The sequence below is a fragment of the Setaria viridis genome, chromosome 4, assembly GCF_005286985.2.
Source record: "Setaria viridis chromosome 4, Setaria_viridis_v4.0, whole genome shotgun sequence".
Lineage (NCBI taxonomy): Eukaryota > Viridiplantae > Streptophyta > Magnoliopsida > Poales > Poaceae > Setaria > Setaria viridis.
Window position 1 is genome coordinate 5,487,956 of NC_048266.2, and position 16,618 is coordinate 5,504,573.

The 16,618-nt window shown below is 44.0% G+C and overlaps 1 protein-coding gene and 1 long non-coding RNA gene across 2 annotated transcripts; one reads left to right on the forward strand and one right to left on the reverse strand.

Moving 5' to 3' along the window:
* The first annotated feature begins 3,122 nt into the window (after window positions 1–3,122).
* LOC117852753 (probable sugar phosphate/phosphate translocator At1g06470) lies at window positions 3,123–9,949 on the forward strand. The gene is made up of 12 exons (XM_034734994.2): window positions 3,123–3,725; window positions 3,809–3,978; window positions 4,069–4,154; window positions 4,253–4,302; window positions 5,098–5,165; window positions 6,228–6,328; window positions 6,463–6,475; window positions 6,963–7,147; window positions 7,226–7,312; window positions 7,880–7,974; window positions 8,610–8,772; window positions 9,327–9,949. The coding sequence occupies exons 1-11, from the start codon at window positions 3,403–3,405 to the stop codon at window positions 8,737–8,739; spliced, it is 1,308 nt and encodes a 435-aa protein (XP_034590885.1). The 5' UTR covers window positions 3,123–3,402; the 3' UTR covers window positions 8,740–8,772; window positions 9,327–9,949.
* A 2,041-nt stretch (window positions 9,950–11,990) lies between these two features.
* Window positions 11,991–16,414, reverse strand: LOC117851950 (uncharacterized). Its single transcript, XR_011897982.1, has 4 exons — window positions 14,648–16,414; window positions 14,080–14,327; window positions 13,718–13,939; window positions 11,991–12,215 (listed from the first exon to the last, which is right to left on the reverse strand). It is a non-coding gene; the product is annotated as an uncharacterized lncRNA (long non-coding RNA).
* Between the last annotated feature and the right edge of the window lie 204 nt (window positions 16,415–16,618).

A 16,618-nucleotide genomic window follows, 5' to 3' on the forward strand; every position in this document is an offset into this window, starting at 1 on the left:
CAGCCGTACAGATTTGCACAGCGGCGAGGCGCTTGGACATTAGCCAGGAGCCCAAACAAGAAATAGGAAGCAAGAACCCGGCCTACACATGCTGCTGGAAGCTTTGCATGGCCCGGCCAGCCGGCCCAAAGCGCGTGTACGGCCTGCCCGCCTTGGAGTCAAGTGATCAGTGTGCTTGGTGTGTGAGTCGACACGACAGTAGTGGATTTGGACGTCGCGTGATTCGTGAACGGAACGGCGACAGCTTTGGAGACCCTGACAAGAACGATAGCTGAGCAGAGAATCAAAGTTGGCTACTGTTCTATCAGCGGGAGCACAAACGCCACGCGATTTCTGTCAGGCCCAGACGCGATCTTCAAGGCAAAGCAAAAGTCCCAGTACAGCGCGTGACTGATCGTAATAACCTGGTTAGGTTTTCAGGACGGGATCTCTTGTCTCTTGACGCGGTAAGGTAACAGTGACACGTACGCGCAGTAAGGGCTTATCACATTCGCAAGCTTCCGAGGACGCCGGCCGGCGATTGGAAGAAGAACCGGGAGATCTTTGGCTTGCGGCGATCAGCGTCAGCAGGCGGCTCGAAGATTAGCGAATGGGAGTTGGAGAGTGCCAGCCGAAGGCTCCGGTCTTATCGTCAGGAAGGAGACGACGCGCAAGCAAGGAGGCGTCAGATTCTCATAAAAGAGGCGAAAACGACGGTGCCGAGGCAAAAGGTCTGGGCTCTTTGCGGCGGGTTCAGTCAGCGATCAGCTAGCACGCACGCCACTGGCCACTGTTGGATATCGGATCAGGTGGTGACGACCACGCGCCTACAGGGGGCTACGATCGAGCCTGGCATGGGGTGCTCGCCGCTCGGCCCAGTGGCGTCACGGAAGAAAAGGCCAGAGGGGATCTCGATCCAGGCACAGTACCTGCAACTTGAGATACTCCAGCGTAGCCAGTTACTGTCCGAAAAAGTTTCAGGCATGTCTGATCAGCCATGTTACCGTCGGCACTGTGCGGTGCCCACCCCCTCCTTGTCGCGTTAACTGAAGCAACAGCAACGGGCACACTCGATCGTGAAGCTGAGACGGACATGTCGCCGCCAGAACGCGGTTGCAGTACCCACGCGCCGGGACCAGCCGGCACACGATGAGTCAGTATCACGATCTCCATATATGCAAGCCTTATCTGCACGCAAGATACACACTCACAGTCACTGGTATGTCGTCGACGCTAATGTTATTGGATTACGATCAAGTGGGCTTGGCCCCGGTGGAAACTGGTTAGAAATTTCTTACACAGCGATGCCATGGGGAAAAAAAAAAGAATGCATGGCCATGGTCTCCGGGAGACGGCGGATGAAAAATGGATGGGGCCAACTGTGTCATGAACTCATGATTCATGAGCCGCATGCCAAAAGTGGACCTGATGGTGACCCTGGATCTCCCACCTGATCATCGCTCCTGCAAATGGTTCGTCCATCGAAATCCTCCTCACCAGATTTTTGTTGCCTCTGAATTATATTCATGCACGCACGCACGCAGTTTCAGGGAAAAAAAAAGGTACTGAAACTCGTTGGAGCAGGAACAGATCAGGCACTTGCCATTGCCAACAGCCAAAAGCTCAACAGACCCAATAGCTAGATCTGGTCATGCACAAATGCAGTCAAGCTTTGGGCACACACTCTCTACCTAAACTGCTTTTGGCAAATGGGTGTATGTCCTTTCAATCCCCTTTCTACCAGAAAGGAGAGCTGGTGGTCAAGCTTATTGCAACACAAAGCCTGTGTGCAATGGGAGCAACGCTCCCAGCATATCATGGCATGCAGCTGGTGCAGATGCAGCCAGCTTAAATTTTTATACTTGTGTGTGCGTTAGGTCCAACAAACACAGGCGTCTTCGTCGGTCAGTCCATACGCATCCGATTAGATTTGTTTAAGACCTCTATCGGGTTCGAAATGTGCCGGGTTTGGGTCGTCGGAATGTTTGGATCCAAGATCCGGATCGGAGCATTGTGGTTTTGCTTTTGCAGCTCAGATCTGTTTTTTGCCTCTACGTGCGTGGATCTTGGACTCGATCGTTCTGCCTCGGCGTCGGCGATCGACTTCCGTTTGTGCAAGTCTTGCGCTTGGCGTTTTCGGCTCCGGCAGATTTGGAAGTATGCAGCACTAGTCTATGCGAACTCAAAATATGCCTTGTGTCTCCTCGTCAGTTGCTTTTTATGTGTAGGGTTTGTCTTGTATTTGTGTTTCCCTGCTACGAAATGCAGTTATACTGTACTAAGTATTGTAGTTTTGCTAAAGTAGTTGACAAATGCAACACACGGTTAATATTTTTAAAAAAAATACGAGATATAACATCTTAAATAAAATGATTAGATTGTCTATAATATCAACCACGTACATGCATTGTAGATTTATAGCTCGGTGTTGAAAAATATTTTTTTTTCCTTTTGAAATAGGTCACATGGTGATCACCTTTTAAACAGATGTAACTTTGTGACGACATGCAATCTACATGAGAGCTATACATCGTTGACCAACCAATCTTGATGAATACATAAACATCACATGGAGGAGTTACACTAGCTGTAAAATAAAATCACAAACATAGCACTCCACATGATACGAAATGCTAGAATATATGCATGCTTTTAGATAGCAGAGACACGCATTGGAAGATAGTAATAATGAATTGAGACTCATGATCATACCCGCAAGATTCACACTTCTTGCTATATTATGTTATGATGCATCTTTAGTAAACTTTCAGCATTGTGATCGATAAACAAATAGGTTTTTAATATATCAAAAAGTATAAAAGCACAAGTAAACCCTTCTATGCCCACCAAAATACACATTACATTAGTATGCTGTTAAATGTCTGGCCATAGATTTACACGACCATTAAAACGACAAATCTTCAACAGCGAAAAGATAACCATTGCTGAGTCCTCTCCTGCTGTCAGGCACCACCACCATCACATCCGATCCGAGCCCCACGCTCCCAAAACCCTTCCATTCCACCTTTCGGCCGCAGCAGCCGGCACCGGCAGGCCCCCGCGCGCCCCCACCAAGAAGGCTGGCCGCCACCAACCCACCAGCCCAGGCACCCAACCGGGCGCGGCCACCCGACCCCAACCCGACCTGCCCACCGCGCGCACCCGCCAAATCAACCAACCAACCCATCGTCCCCGCCCCCGTTCCGGCTGGCAGGCAGCCGCTCGCGAACGCACAGGCGCCGACCCCACCCCACTCCGGCACTCCCCCGCTCCATTCCCCACGCGCGGCATTCCCAGATCCCCGCCCGCGCCGCGGCATTGGGACCGGCAATCCTGTCGAGCGCCGTGCCGCGCGCGCGCCCACGCACGCAGCGCGCAATGCGAGCCTTGTAGCCCCCGGAGCACGAACGGAATCAAGGAGGCATGCATCCCAAGCCCGAGGCCGGGGACGCCGACGGGGGCGCCGCGGAGGTGGGGTCCCCGCGGTCGGGCTACTTCCGGCAGCGGAGCATGCACGCCGTGGCGGCAGCGGCGGATCCGGAGGCGGCGCGCCGGGCGCTCGACGTCGAAAACCCCCCTTGCTCCGCCGGCGGCGCCTGCGGAGCCCCGGGGCTGCGGCCCAGCGAGTCCGTCACCAAGCTGGAGTCGCTGGAGCGCGCGGAACGCGCCGCGCTGGCACCCGCCGTCGTGCTCAGGACCGGGTTCTACATCCTGGTGTGGTACGCGTTCAGCACCTGCCTCACGCTGTGAGTGGCCTGGATCTCCACTCCCCCCTACTCATCTCGCCGCGGAAATGGTGGCCTGATTGCTTCGTTTGTTGGGATGGCAGATATAACAAGACGCTACTAGGGGACAAGCTGGGCAAGTTCCCGGCGCCGCTGCTGATGAACACCGTGCACTTCGCGCTGCAGGCGGGGCTGTCCAAGCTCATAATCTTCTTCCAGCCCATGGGACCTGACAGTGGCGTCGAGATGGGGTGGAAGGATTACTTCATGAGAGGTGTGGATCTCGGTTTACAACCGATTGCAGCAGTGATTTGTGTTTTGCTTGTTTTGGACAAAATATTAGTTCTGACTAGCTGTTCTGCAGTCGTACCAACTGCTCTAGGGACGGCGCTGGACATAAACCTGAGCAACGCCTCTCTAGTGTTCATCTCGGTGACGTTTGCTACTATGGTGTGTTGTTCGCTGAAGGGTTTAATTCACTTGCACTTCTCGAGTTAGATTTCTCAATCTGTTAAGTAACTAGATTTCATGAAATTGATGTTCCGCAGTGTAAATCAGCCGCCCCGATATTCCTTTTGCTCTTCGCGTTTGCATTTAGGTGAGTGCTGGTCTTCATTCCCCTGGTTCTTGTTTTTCCTACTTGGAAGTTAGTAGTAGATTGCATTATGGCCATATTAGTAGAGCAGGGCATTTAGATTCTGCATACTTGTTACATTTTTGCCACATAATTGGTTGATACAGTTCTATGCTTATTCCACTTTTGAAGACAATTAGTTGAATGAGCCAATGTCGTTCACTGATCAATTTTGTTAATCTTAAGCTAGAAAGATATCACTAACCTTTTTACAAAAGGCAAAAATTGAGGTTCAAATGTAAATCAGTGATAAACCCACACTTCCCTTAACCACATGAGGATCTTGTATGAACTTTAAATGGCCACAGCCACACTAATGGCCTAGTATCTGGATCGACAATATAACTTTATTTAGAAAGGTAGTTACAAGTAAGCTAATTTCGAATAAGCATGCTTCTTTTATGTAACTCTTTTTATGAAGTATCTTCTCAACGTACTGCTTTCTTCTTTACTTGTAACTTGTGAACTATTCTTTTTGAAATACAGATGAGCATTACAAATTCTTTTTCAAGAATTTAGTTGCACACCTTGCAACCTCATCGGATTGCGTAAAACCTGCTCATCCACTAACTAATTTGATTACATAGTATCGATTTGTTATTTCCTTACGATAAGTTGATTGCAGTGTCATAATATCCATTTATTTTCTTAAGAAAGGGGTCACCATCACCCCCTAAATAACATACATATCTTAGTGTTTCTTTTGTTTTCCATTGCTTTCGATCGTATATGCCTCTAAAAGTTCCTCCAATTTTCAAGGTTGGAAAATCCTAGCATCAAGCTTCTAGGAATCATATTTGTTATCTCTATTGGAGTTCTAATGACAGGTATGCTTTATGATAAGAATTTTGTGCAATGCCAGTTTGCTTACTTCTAAGATTTAGCCTTTTACCCCTTTGGTGCTTTTCCACACTTGTCATTGTTAGATTGTATTTTTCATTTTTTTTTCCTGCACTGCTTGAAACATAAACCTATCAGTAATGACTTATAGAAAGTGGTACATATAGGTATTCCAGTTATCCATATTACTAGTTATTCGGGAGCTTAGTTTATAATAAGAAAATCCAGGCCTTCTCAGAATAAATTTAAAGTTTATTTTTCCTTGCAAAGTTGAAATCCACACAGCATTGCAGGAACCCACATCCTCTGTTGATGTTGTGTTCTTCTTAATTGAGGAATTCTTATTTCTAGTTTGGTTTGTCACTACCGAATATGCCTTCCTTTATAGTCTCTTTGACAAGTGCGCCACAATAAGAGCATGTGATATCGTTTGACTATCTGTTGCAATTCAAGTTCACTTCAGCAGCTTGTGAAGTGAAAGAAACTTTACTTTGACCCAGAAGGCCAAAATGCTACTGATGCTCTTCTCGAACAACGCAGGAGAACTGATGCTCTTCATAAAAATAATAAAACATGGTCCATCATTGGCAGCTTTAATAGTTAAATGGAGAACTGGGAATTCTGGATATTCTTCAGTTTCACACTTTCACTACTGGCAACACATTTCTAGGCTTTTCCAACATTTTGATGATGAAGTTGTTTAGGGAATTTGTATAATTCTTACAGCCTTATAGGACTTCCTGATGCCATATTTTAGTTAGTGGTGAGTTCGCTGCCTCCTAGAATCCTAGGTCGGAGGATTGTCCTTCTATGCAATTAGATTTACTACCGAGTCAAATTAGTTCTCCAGAGGATATGTTGTTTTAAGAAATAGTCTGCTCCACATCACATCAAAGTTCACATTGCAGTAAACTTGAATTTAGTAATTGAGTGTTTTTCTTATCATAGTCACCATGTTAACTGTAGCATTCTAACGTGCAATTCTTTGGTCAATGCTACACAAATAATTGGATTTATAGTTTCTGATTTGACAATATTATTTTCGTCAGTTGCCAAGGAGACCGAGTTTGACTTCTGGGGCTTCATTTTTGTGACGCTTGCTGCAGTTATGTCAGGATTCCGCTGGTCCATGACTCAGATTCTGTTGCAGGTGAGTCTATTGATTAATTATATAGAGTTTTTTTTAGCTATTGTCAACCTCACAGTCTCACTCTTTTATTTCTTTTATGCTCCTGGGCTGATGATTTCTTTTCTGTTTCTGCATGTGGATCTTGGTATTTCAAGAAAGATGCTTATGGTATGTAAGCTTTGCTTTATTCTTGAATGTCAATTCCAATGATTGGAGAGGAGCATTAGGTCGTGCAGATATTTTATTCTTCTACATATCTGATTATTCGATTGATTTGTTTTATGCGTATTGACTAAACCTTTTCCTACCAAATGGGAGTGCACTCAAAAGTTAGTAACCTAAGAATTAGATGAGAGCTCTATCCTCTCTTTTCTGAAGCCATTGTTTAGCCATTATGAGTGAATCAAGTGGCAGAGCAGTTGATATGATTTGAGCCCAAATGTTATACAACATCAGATGATGTTGATCTTTAGCTTCTGGAGCATCAGGAACAACACTTCACGCAAATAAGCTCTAGTTCTGCTTGAGCCATTCCATTAGCTTAGTATCTCTGTCTCCAGCATGTGTTCTAAGCTTGGATGAAAGTGGGACCACAATTATTTTATCTAAGCATGATTTGACTAATAGGAATTCATGAATTGTCTTCCTTTTGCAGGCCTGAAAAATCCTATTACCTTGATGAGCCATGTTACCCCAGTGATGGCCATAGCCACCATGATACTGTCCCTATTACTGGATCCTTGGAGTGATTTTCAGAAGAATTCATATTTCGATAACCCTTGGCATGTCATGCGCAGTTGCTTACTTATGCTTATTGGAGGCTCCTTGGCCTTTTTCATGGTAACGAGTCTTGTATAATTTGGGACAAAACTTTCAGTAATTATCAGAGATTTCATGAACTATTAATTCTAACTGCAGGTGTTAACAGAGTATATACTTATTTCAGCAACGAGTGCCATAACCGTGACTATAGCTGGGGTAGTAAAAGAAGCTGTAACCATTTTGGTAATATTGAAAATATGATCCTTTCTGAACATTTTCTTTTATTTATTTTCTTTCATTTGCAGTTGAATCTAGACTTCATGAACCCCTTCTGAAGAATTGTTGTTCCTAGTTTACATATTATTTTTGCATATACTGCTATCAACCATGAACTACACTTCATCTGGAAAAAGAAAAGAACAATACAGGTGGTTGACAATTGAGTGGCACATGATAGAGTAGCTACCAAATCTTGAACGACAAAAAATGGAAACGGTTCATTTGTTGTCTATACAAATCATCCAACGAGAGAAAAAATCCAACAAGTACCTTCATTTTTTTGGCATACAATATTAGAGGGAAGCTATCAAGTATTGACAGAGTTGTATCACAGAAAGGCTAAACACATGGCTTGTCTGCTAGTACTAGTATGAAGCTTGATAACCCCAGAGATTAGGAAGTACTCCCTCCGTCCCGAACTACAAGCCGTGTGGAACGGACGGAGTAGTTTGTTATTCCTAGGCTCCATAAAATAATAGGCATTTGGTTTCTATACCTCTTATAAATGATCTTTGTACCTTGATCTTTCAGGTTGCGGTATTTTATTTCCATGATGAATTTACTTGGTTGAAAGGGGTTGGTCTTTTCACCATTATGGTTGGTGTTAGCCTATTCAATTGGTACAGGTAAGTAATCTCATTCCAAGATCAACTCATGTGCAGCACATTGTGATATCAAAGCCCGTAATTCCTAGGAAACAAACTTTTGCTCACCTCAGGCTAAGAGGGATCAATATGTGTTTGGTGACTCGAGCTGAACTGCCAAACAGCTAAACTGAAACACCTTCCCTTAACATTTGGTCAAGTTATAATCAGCACTGTTTTCCTTGTGGAAGTTATAACCTGCAATTTAGTCTTAGGGAATTATGGCAGAGATATTTATTGTTCAGAATTAACATTGTAACCATAAAAAATAGCTTAGTATTAATTTGTTGGTCTTGGTCAATATGCGTCCGGTGGCTCAAGCTAAAATACTATAAGAACCTATAGTGGGGTTGACCTCTGATTTTGATTCCGGTTTACATAAGGCATTTTCTTCTACAATATGCCAAAAAAACTTGATGCACAAACTGTTGTGCCATATAAAAAATTTCACTTCATATTGTTGTAAACTGATTGTTATCCATTTGAGGAGCTTTGGTTGCCTTGTGAACGACATACTAATCCCTCTGTTCACAAGTAGTTAAACACTCTTTGTGCATGATATCAGGAAGTTAGCTTTCATGGTGACATGGTGTAAGAATATTTGTCTCTAATCGCAGGTATGACAAATTCAAAAGGGGTCAGACAAATGAGGATGACATCAATTCACCTCAATTTACTGGTGATGCCAAGTACATTATTCTAGATGACTTGGAATATCAGGATGAATTTGGGGAGGAAGATACATAATTTTGTAATACGGCGACTTTTAATTGCCATTTGGTAAGAATCAGCATCTCTTATAAAGAAAAAAGACCCCCCCCCCCCCCCCCCCCCCCCCCCCCCCCCCCCCGCATGATTGAGCACAAGACGATGCATGCGGTCCCAGGCCCCACGTTCGATTAGGGAAGCAATTTGAAAAATCAGAGTATGGTTCCGAAGCCTTTGTTTTGCACAATGCATAAGTGCAACCTCCTACCCTATCTGTATCTATATCTGAAGACCTACTGGTCCTCTTTGCTTCAGTTTGCCTGTTGTATCTATATTTGAAAGTCATAAGAGGAACCAAATAAATTGAACTTACATGATCAAAGTCAATAAAATATTTGCTTCAGTTTGCCTGTTGTATCTCTATCTGAAGACCTACTGGTCCTCTTTCAGTCTCTCTGCATTGTCTTACTGGATAGTTAGACTTTGATTGGGCTCTTGGGAATGTTAGTGATGACATGTGACAATGCTATTTTAAAAGATTAATTAGCTCATTCAATTTTACTTAAATATCTCTCTATTATTCAATAACCAACTTATTGATGATTTAATCTGTCTGATTCTGGCAGGCGTGTTCAAGCCTGACCCAGTCATACCTGCCTGTTGAAAATAGTCGATACTTATGAAGTTTTCTCTGAAAGACACGCATGAAGAACACAGCTAAGGCTGGTGTGGTTATGCTATGCACACCAAAATTTGATGTCATCTGTGAGGTATGTCCATTGCAGGATGGATATAACTCACATCTTGATCGAACAGTCAGGCTAACTACAGTGACAAACAATGAGCCAACTCCATCATATCAGAATTCCTGTTTGGAGAAGATTGGCGGTCGTTACATATTGATATGCATGCTTATAGTGGAAATTGCTCAGGATGATCGACATCTGAATTCTTATTCCTCTCTTTGCATTATTGCAGTATGCACATATTCATTCTTGAGCATCTACATTTTTGGTGCCCAGGTGTATTCATTCTCTACATACGTCTCTTTGTAAGCGTGACCGTAGGATACCCAACACGTGCTGTTTTCCCTAAAAACTATAGGGAGCGGCGTTCAATTTTACTTGTATTTTGTAAAACTACTAAATGAAAGAGTCATCCTCTTATCCCTGTACCATGACATTTCTTGTGATTGCTGTACTATTTTACAGTTGGAAATGAGATATATGAATGTACGATTGTAAGGTTCTTTCTTGTGATGAAAATCACTTGCCTAAACATATATGACTGTAAGGAGAAATATCATAATTGCATCATTACACACTGTCACGAATATGACGTCAAATGGTGGATGGGTCGGCCTGGAGCATAGCAAACCACTGTTGTGACTCGTTTTCCCACAATCACGCATGTACACAATTTTTGTAAAGGGCTGCACAATATTTAAAAAACAACTACAAAATAACGCAAGCATCAGTGTTAGGGTGTGTTGGAGCTCACAGAGCTGATTCTCTGCTGATGCCAAACAGTTTTTCATAGAGAAGTGATTCTCTTCTGATTCTGTGAAATGATTCTCTGAAATGAACTAAGAGGTTGGGAGCTGAAAAAAGTAGCTTCTCTTGATTTTGTGAAATGATTCTCCATATTGATTTCAAAAGTTTATGCTGGAGAATCACTTTCAGCCATAGAATCAGGATGTGTTTGGTATCGCTCCCGCTACTCCACTCCGCGCGAGAATCGGCGGAGCGCTACCAAACAGCATCGCTGCCGCCCGATTCGCCCCCGAATCGAGTCGGAGCGATTCGCTCGATTCCACAATGAGGGAGGAGCGGAAAAAACTTGCTCCCTCCCCCCTCCCAATTCCCTTTCACTTCGCCTGTCTCGCTCGTCCCCGCCCGCCTCTCTTCCCCGACCGTCCACTGGAGCTTGGTGGGGATTCGATTCGTTAGCAGCCCCGCACTCCCCGATTGCTGGCGCAGTGCTCCCCGTCGAGGTCCCTGCCGGTGCCGCACTCCCCACCGAGATCTAGGCCATCGATCTCCATCGGGAGGAATTGACGAGGCTACCATGGGCGACGGATTTTGCGTGAGGAGGCTCCTCTCAACCGCCTGGACCTCCTCCTCGAACTTGCGCGATAGGCGGTGGCACACCTCCCAAAAAAAACTTGACTGGTGAGGGAAGAACCACCCCCATGGCATGGCATTAAGAAGGGACCGTATGATTCCGATCGAGAAAACCCTCGAACCCTAACCCATGCCCATTTATGGCCAAATTGAACTTGGGCCGGCGACCACCGTTACATAGGCTAGCGCAACGCACCGTAACCTGGGCCGGCGACGCACCAGCAACCCAAGCCAGCGAGCACAACGAGGGGGTTTTTTGGGTGCAAATACTAGGGTTCGAACCCTGGCCGGTGGGCACAACCAACGACCGCCACACCACTGAGCTATCGCTCAATTTGCGGCATACCTCTCCAACGCTCGCGCCTTCCTCGCGCTAGAGCAGCAGGCGTTGCCGACCTTCTCTGGCACCTGAGCAGCCTCCTCGCGAAGTAGGCGCCGCCGGCCCACTCCGGCGGCCACGCCGCGTCGCTTCAGAGTAGCAGCAGCTCGCGAGGAACGGGGTCTACGGCGGCGACCGGCAAATGCTTGGATTCCATTGAGCTGAAGCTAAAGCCAACGGAGAATCAATACCAAATAGGTTTTTTGGGGAGTAGGAGCGATGGGAGCGGGGAGCGGAGCACAGCAAAGGTAGTGTAGAGCGCGCACTTCTCTTAGGCCATGTTTAGTTCACCCCCAAATTCCAACTTTGACACTATGCAAAAAGAAGATTCCCCATCACATCAAACTTGCGGTACATGCATGGAGTACTGAATATAGACGAAATCAAAAACTAATTGCACAGTTTTGTTGTACTTTGCGAGACGAATCTTTTGAGCCTAATTAGTCAATATTTGAACAATAACTCACAAATACAAACGAAACGCTACAGTTGCGCTACAGTAATTTTGGTTTCCCAAAGTTGGGCAACTAAACAAGACCTTAGAAAAACAGCTCCCATAGAAAATCAAAATCAGCTGCCAAACGGCTTTAGGATACAAAAGCTTTTAATTCATCACAAGGCCGAAGCATTACATATGCATGTAGACTTTCTAAGATCCATTATAGCAAGAACCTTACATACTGCTTGTAGTTGCGTACAAAATATATTAAAGAGTAGTAATGCTCTAGAAAAATAACTAAATGGAAATCAGCGCTTGATATACATGTCGCGTCATCAAGACATCAACAGACTGAACGACAGCCAGCAAAGCAGCAAGCTGGCCGTCCACATTACAAAAAAGCAGCATGTCATATCATCAACAGAATTTTTTTTTTGAAAAGTGATACCATCAACAGATTTAGGGACAATAGCCAGCAAACTATCCTAATTCCTAACTAAAATTACATTGAAAAATCATCATCACCTTCCATATCCAGCAGCATGACTCAAAAAGAGACTCTCCGAATGCAGATCTACAATCAAGCAAAGCGAGAAAGCACTTTAGTCAGGTGCATTAAGAACATATTCTCTATACGACAATTTACAGTTTTTTTAGGAAGAGGAATATGTCAGCAAAAATGAGCTGAAAACAGGTCTACGTTCAGATAAAAACGCAAAAAAGAAAAAGAGTCCATCAAAAAGTCAGAAAATGAGGTATTTCATAAACAAAACTATTGCCTTACATTTCAATGAAGTAGTTCTGTAACACATAACATGTTTATTTATTAGCATGAACATATAAACAATTCAGATGCTGTAGGAGATGATAATCTTAGTTTACCAAAAATGTAAAAAGAAATCTAAAGAAAGTTATCCAGTGAAAAAGGAAAACCAGAAAAGTCGTGATGCAGACAAAGTATTCAGCTACACTGGTATTTCAACGAACAGAAATTTCATTTTGCATTTTGGCAAAATACTAAATACTACCTTAGCACTTAACAAGTTTTTATCATTTCAGGAAGAATGTGCCAACAACTCAGAGGTGGTTATAGATCATAACCTAATTTCAGGCAAAGGGCCAAAAAAAAATACAAAGAAAGTTGACCGAGGAAGAAGGAAAAGCAGAAAAAGTTGTAAAGAGAAAACTTGCAGCTACACAGGTATAACAAACAAAAGTTTCATACTTTCCATTTTAAGGACACATCAATGATTAGGAGCTAAAGGGTGACAAACTGACAACAAAGACAACTTTACACCAATGAGTACAAAGAGACCCTCCAAAAGGTCATTAAGCAGAAGATGAGCGTCTGGTTCAGGTCAAAAGCTATAATGTAACTGCAGTTCAAAAGCAGTTTACCATACATAAATGTTAGTGCCATCTGAATGCATAAATATACCAAAACCAGCTATTTTGCTCGCATACCAATAACAAAACATGCAGTGAGCTCCACTCATCCGAAGGCTATATAAGGTGTGGATATTCACAGTGGATAGCAGAACACAAGCTCCAACAATCAGGATTTTAGTCACACAAGGATATGCACACAGGTTTAGCAGAATTGAGTAATCAGAAACCATCTGACCTAAACATAGCACTAGGACTTAATCCCAAAAGTAAATAAGCATGCTCAATAGCAAAAATCCATAATCACTACTTCCATAATCTTTTTCAAGGTTGCTAAAGAAAATAAGTAGATTAGTTCTTAATTTCAAACTAGAGTTAACCCAATTTGTGAGGCAACATTCCTATGATTGAACTACCCATGGTTGAAGCAAAAACAAGTAAGTTCTACTCATGGGTTTAAGCAAAAACAAGTTCTTTATGGGCTTAAACTAGTTCTACGGCTATTCAATTCCAACTATTTTCTAGGAAAGTTTCAACTAATTTCATGGCTGGAACTGGAAAAATCAAATACATCACAAGCAAACATAAAGCAAGTAAACTATATTTAAAAAAAAGCATATAATAACAAATCTATTACTCATATAATAAGGCGGCACATGATAACCACTAATAAAAATAGAGAACTCTTACCGCTAACAGCATCCTCGAGTAAATGACACAAATGTTGGTCTTTGTCATGATCAAAATAAAGGAATTCCGTATCCAATGCTTTGTCAACATCAACAACATATTCGTCCATTTTGTTTAGTATAGGAAACGAATATGAAAGATCGTCACCGTTGCTTGACACGTAACTCTCTGAAATTGGGTGTAGAATCTTGCTTCCGATTTTTTCACAATGACAACACCGACCTAACAATGCAGTACATCATATAACTAGTTGGACAATTAATATATTGCTAAAGAAACTAAACTAGTTGTGCAGTTCATATATGCATAGTTGATAAAAACTTAACGAGCTGTATAGTTGACAAAGGAAATTTGAGCATTACCTAGCTCAAAAGATTTTGGCATTGATATTGGGCAACAGAAGAAAGGTCTCAGCTGATCATGGATAAAGCTTGTTGTGTGTTCCTTGGTTAGTGTGAGAGATGCAAAAAAAACTCTGAAAAGAATAACAAGCATCCAGAAAACTGGCATCCTGTTCTTGCTAGGAAATTGACATGGAAGCACATCAAACCAGAGCATGAACTACTTGTAGCCACACCACATATAATATGCAAAATTTGTATATTGGTGCCTACAAAATACAGTTACCAATGAACTCGTCAGTTATTTTAGCAATCCGAAAGAAAAAAAAAGTATGTGATGAGTTATACAACAAAGGCTAAATATAAGAAACAGAAGAACATATCCATGTACAAATGATGAATAAGTTTATATTAAGTCTTGTCATTTAGGTTAAATGTTTACGGCGGTCAAGAAGTCCGTGTGTGCACCAAAGCCAAAGAGTTGTTTCTATGCGGGTTGATTTACCTATCCAAAGTCTGTGTGTGTCTCAACACAAGTGAAGACTAAATAGAAGAAGAAATGAGAACAAGTGATGCCAAAGAGACGAACCGCGGTATGTGCTGAGTTATACTTGGACAATATGAGGTCAACCATCTTTCTGACAAAAGACTGCTCCACCTTGAAATTCTTTTTCTTCTCAGCAAGAACCTTCCATGCATTCTGTGATAAAGTCCTGACCGGACCCATGGAAAGAACCATGGGATCTTCTTGATGTGTGATGACTTTAATCAAATCCCAAAGATGGTGAAGTTCTTGATCAGAAATGGCATTCTTACCAGAGATCAGAAAACGCATAGAATCACCAACAACTGTGGTGTACAAAGAAGCATAAAATCTTCCCAAACAAGTGCTCTGTGGATGCTTAGCAGCACTAGCAGCAGATATGAATTTCCATGTGCAGGTCTCATGGTCGAAAGTCCCTGTTGCTCGATATAATTCATGAGAGATGTCACATTTTTTGCTACAAAGGTACTCCAATGCCTTTTGCTCATAGCCATCAGAATCATGACTGCCACCAATGAAGCTGAAAACCAACTGAATTAAACCTTCTAGGGACCGTCGCTCCATGCGGAGAAAGCACCTGTTGTCAAGAACATCAGCTTCTGTATCTTCACCACAATCAAGCTGGAATGCCTGCTCAAACCACACAGCATTTAGTATAATGTTGGACACTGGGTCAAAGGGACCAAAACAATGTCCGCCCATGAGAATGCCACGAAGATGCTTGTGTAGGAACTCTGTGGGCAACCAGGCAAGAGCTTCCAAATAGAATACATGGATAGAGTCCAGCAACTGCAACTTAAGGGCGCGATGGTATCCACAAGAGGAAGAGTTGTGCTTTCCCAGTCTCCACGGTATGGTGAGACTGGGCACTGACTCTAAGCAGAGTATCATCTCGGCTGCCAAGTCCCCAGGGTGCCGTAAGGCAATGAGATGAGCGACATTGAGATCTTCGCTGTTGGGAACAGTACTGGACCTCCACTGCATCAATTTGAGCATTCGTCTGATGCAAAAACTGCTAAGCTTCTCTTTTCTCAACAACTTTGCGGTGGCCTTCTGAAGCAGGTCACGCGGGTAACAGGAGGTGGCTAGGAGAACAAAGTCTTCATGGGGAGCCCAGAGCCTGGCTTCCAGTGCTGCCTGCTTCAGAGCTGCCTTCGTCTTGGAACTGGTCGGTCAGGGACAAATAAAGGATCTGCAGTGAAACGGTCATGGTAGACGAGCTTGATAGCCAGCGTGAGATCAAAATTGGCAAGCTCAACATAGCGAGACGCTTGCTTCACGGTGAGGCAGCGGAAGTAATTCTGAAGGAAGACAGTGAGGCCCTTCCTGGATCTTCCGGCGGCGAACTTGAGGCCAATCTTTTACACGAAATCCATGTCGACGTGGTCGATAATCCACTTCTGAGACTCTTCACACTGCTGTTGCTGGATGCTCATGCCGTGGCGGCGGGCGAGCTCCTCAGGCGGAGGGTTCTCGAGGCGGTCGAGGTAGGATACGGCGCTAAGGATGATGTTGGAGACGGGGTCGAGGAGACCGAAGCATGCGCCGCCGCCGATGACGCATTTGAGTAGCTCGGGCATGTCTTGGATCGGGAGCAAGGCGATGGCCTGCCGGAACAGGCCCTCCACGGCCTTGTTCAGCGCCTCCTCTGGCGGCTCGAACCCATCCCCTTGGGAGCAGCCGCCCTGCGACCGGCGGGGGATTGGATTGAGATCGAGAGCGGGATTCATGGCATCGGCGGCGGGGATTGGATTGAGATCGAGAACGGGATTCATGCTTTAGCCCGTTACTGTGATATCGGCCGCGCGGGGGGCGGGCGGGAGGGACGTGATGCGACAGGACTCCGCATCGGTGTTTCACCGGCTGACAGGTGGACCCCTTCGTAGGATCCTCCCATGTACCTCGTCTCTACGACTCGTTTTTAGAAGAAAATATATTATGCGAACTGTGTGTATTTGGTGTTTATAAAACTTACTCCTATATAACTGGATTCATGATTTCATATTTCAAAATGCT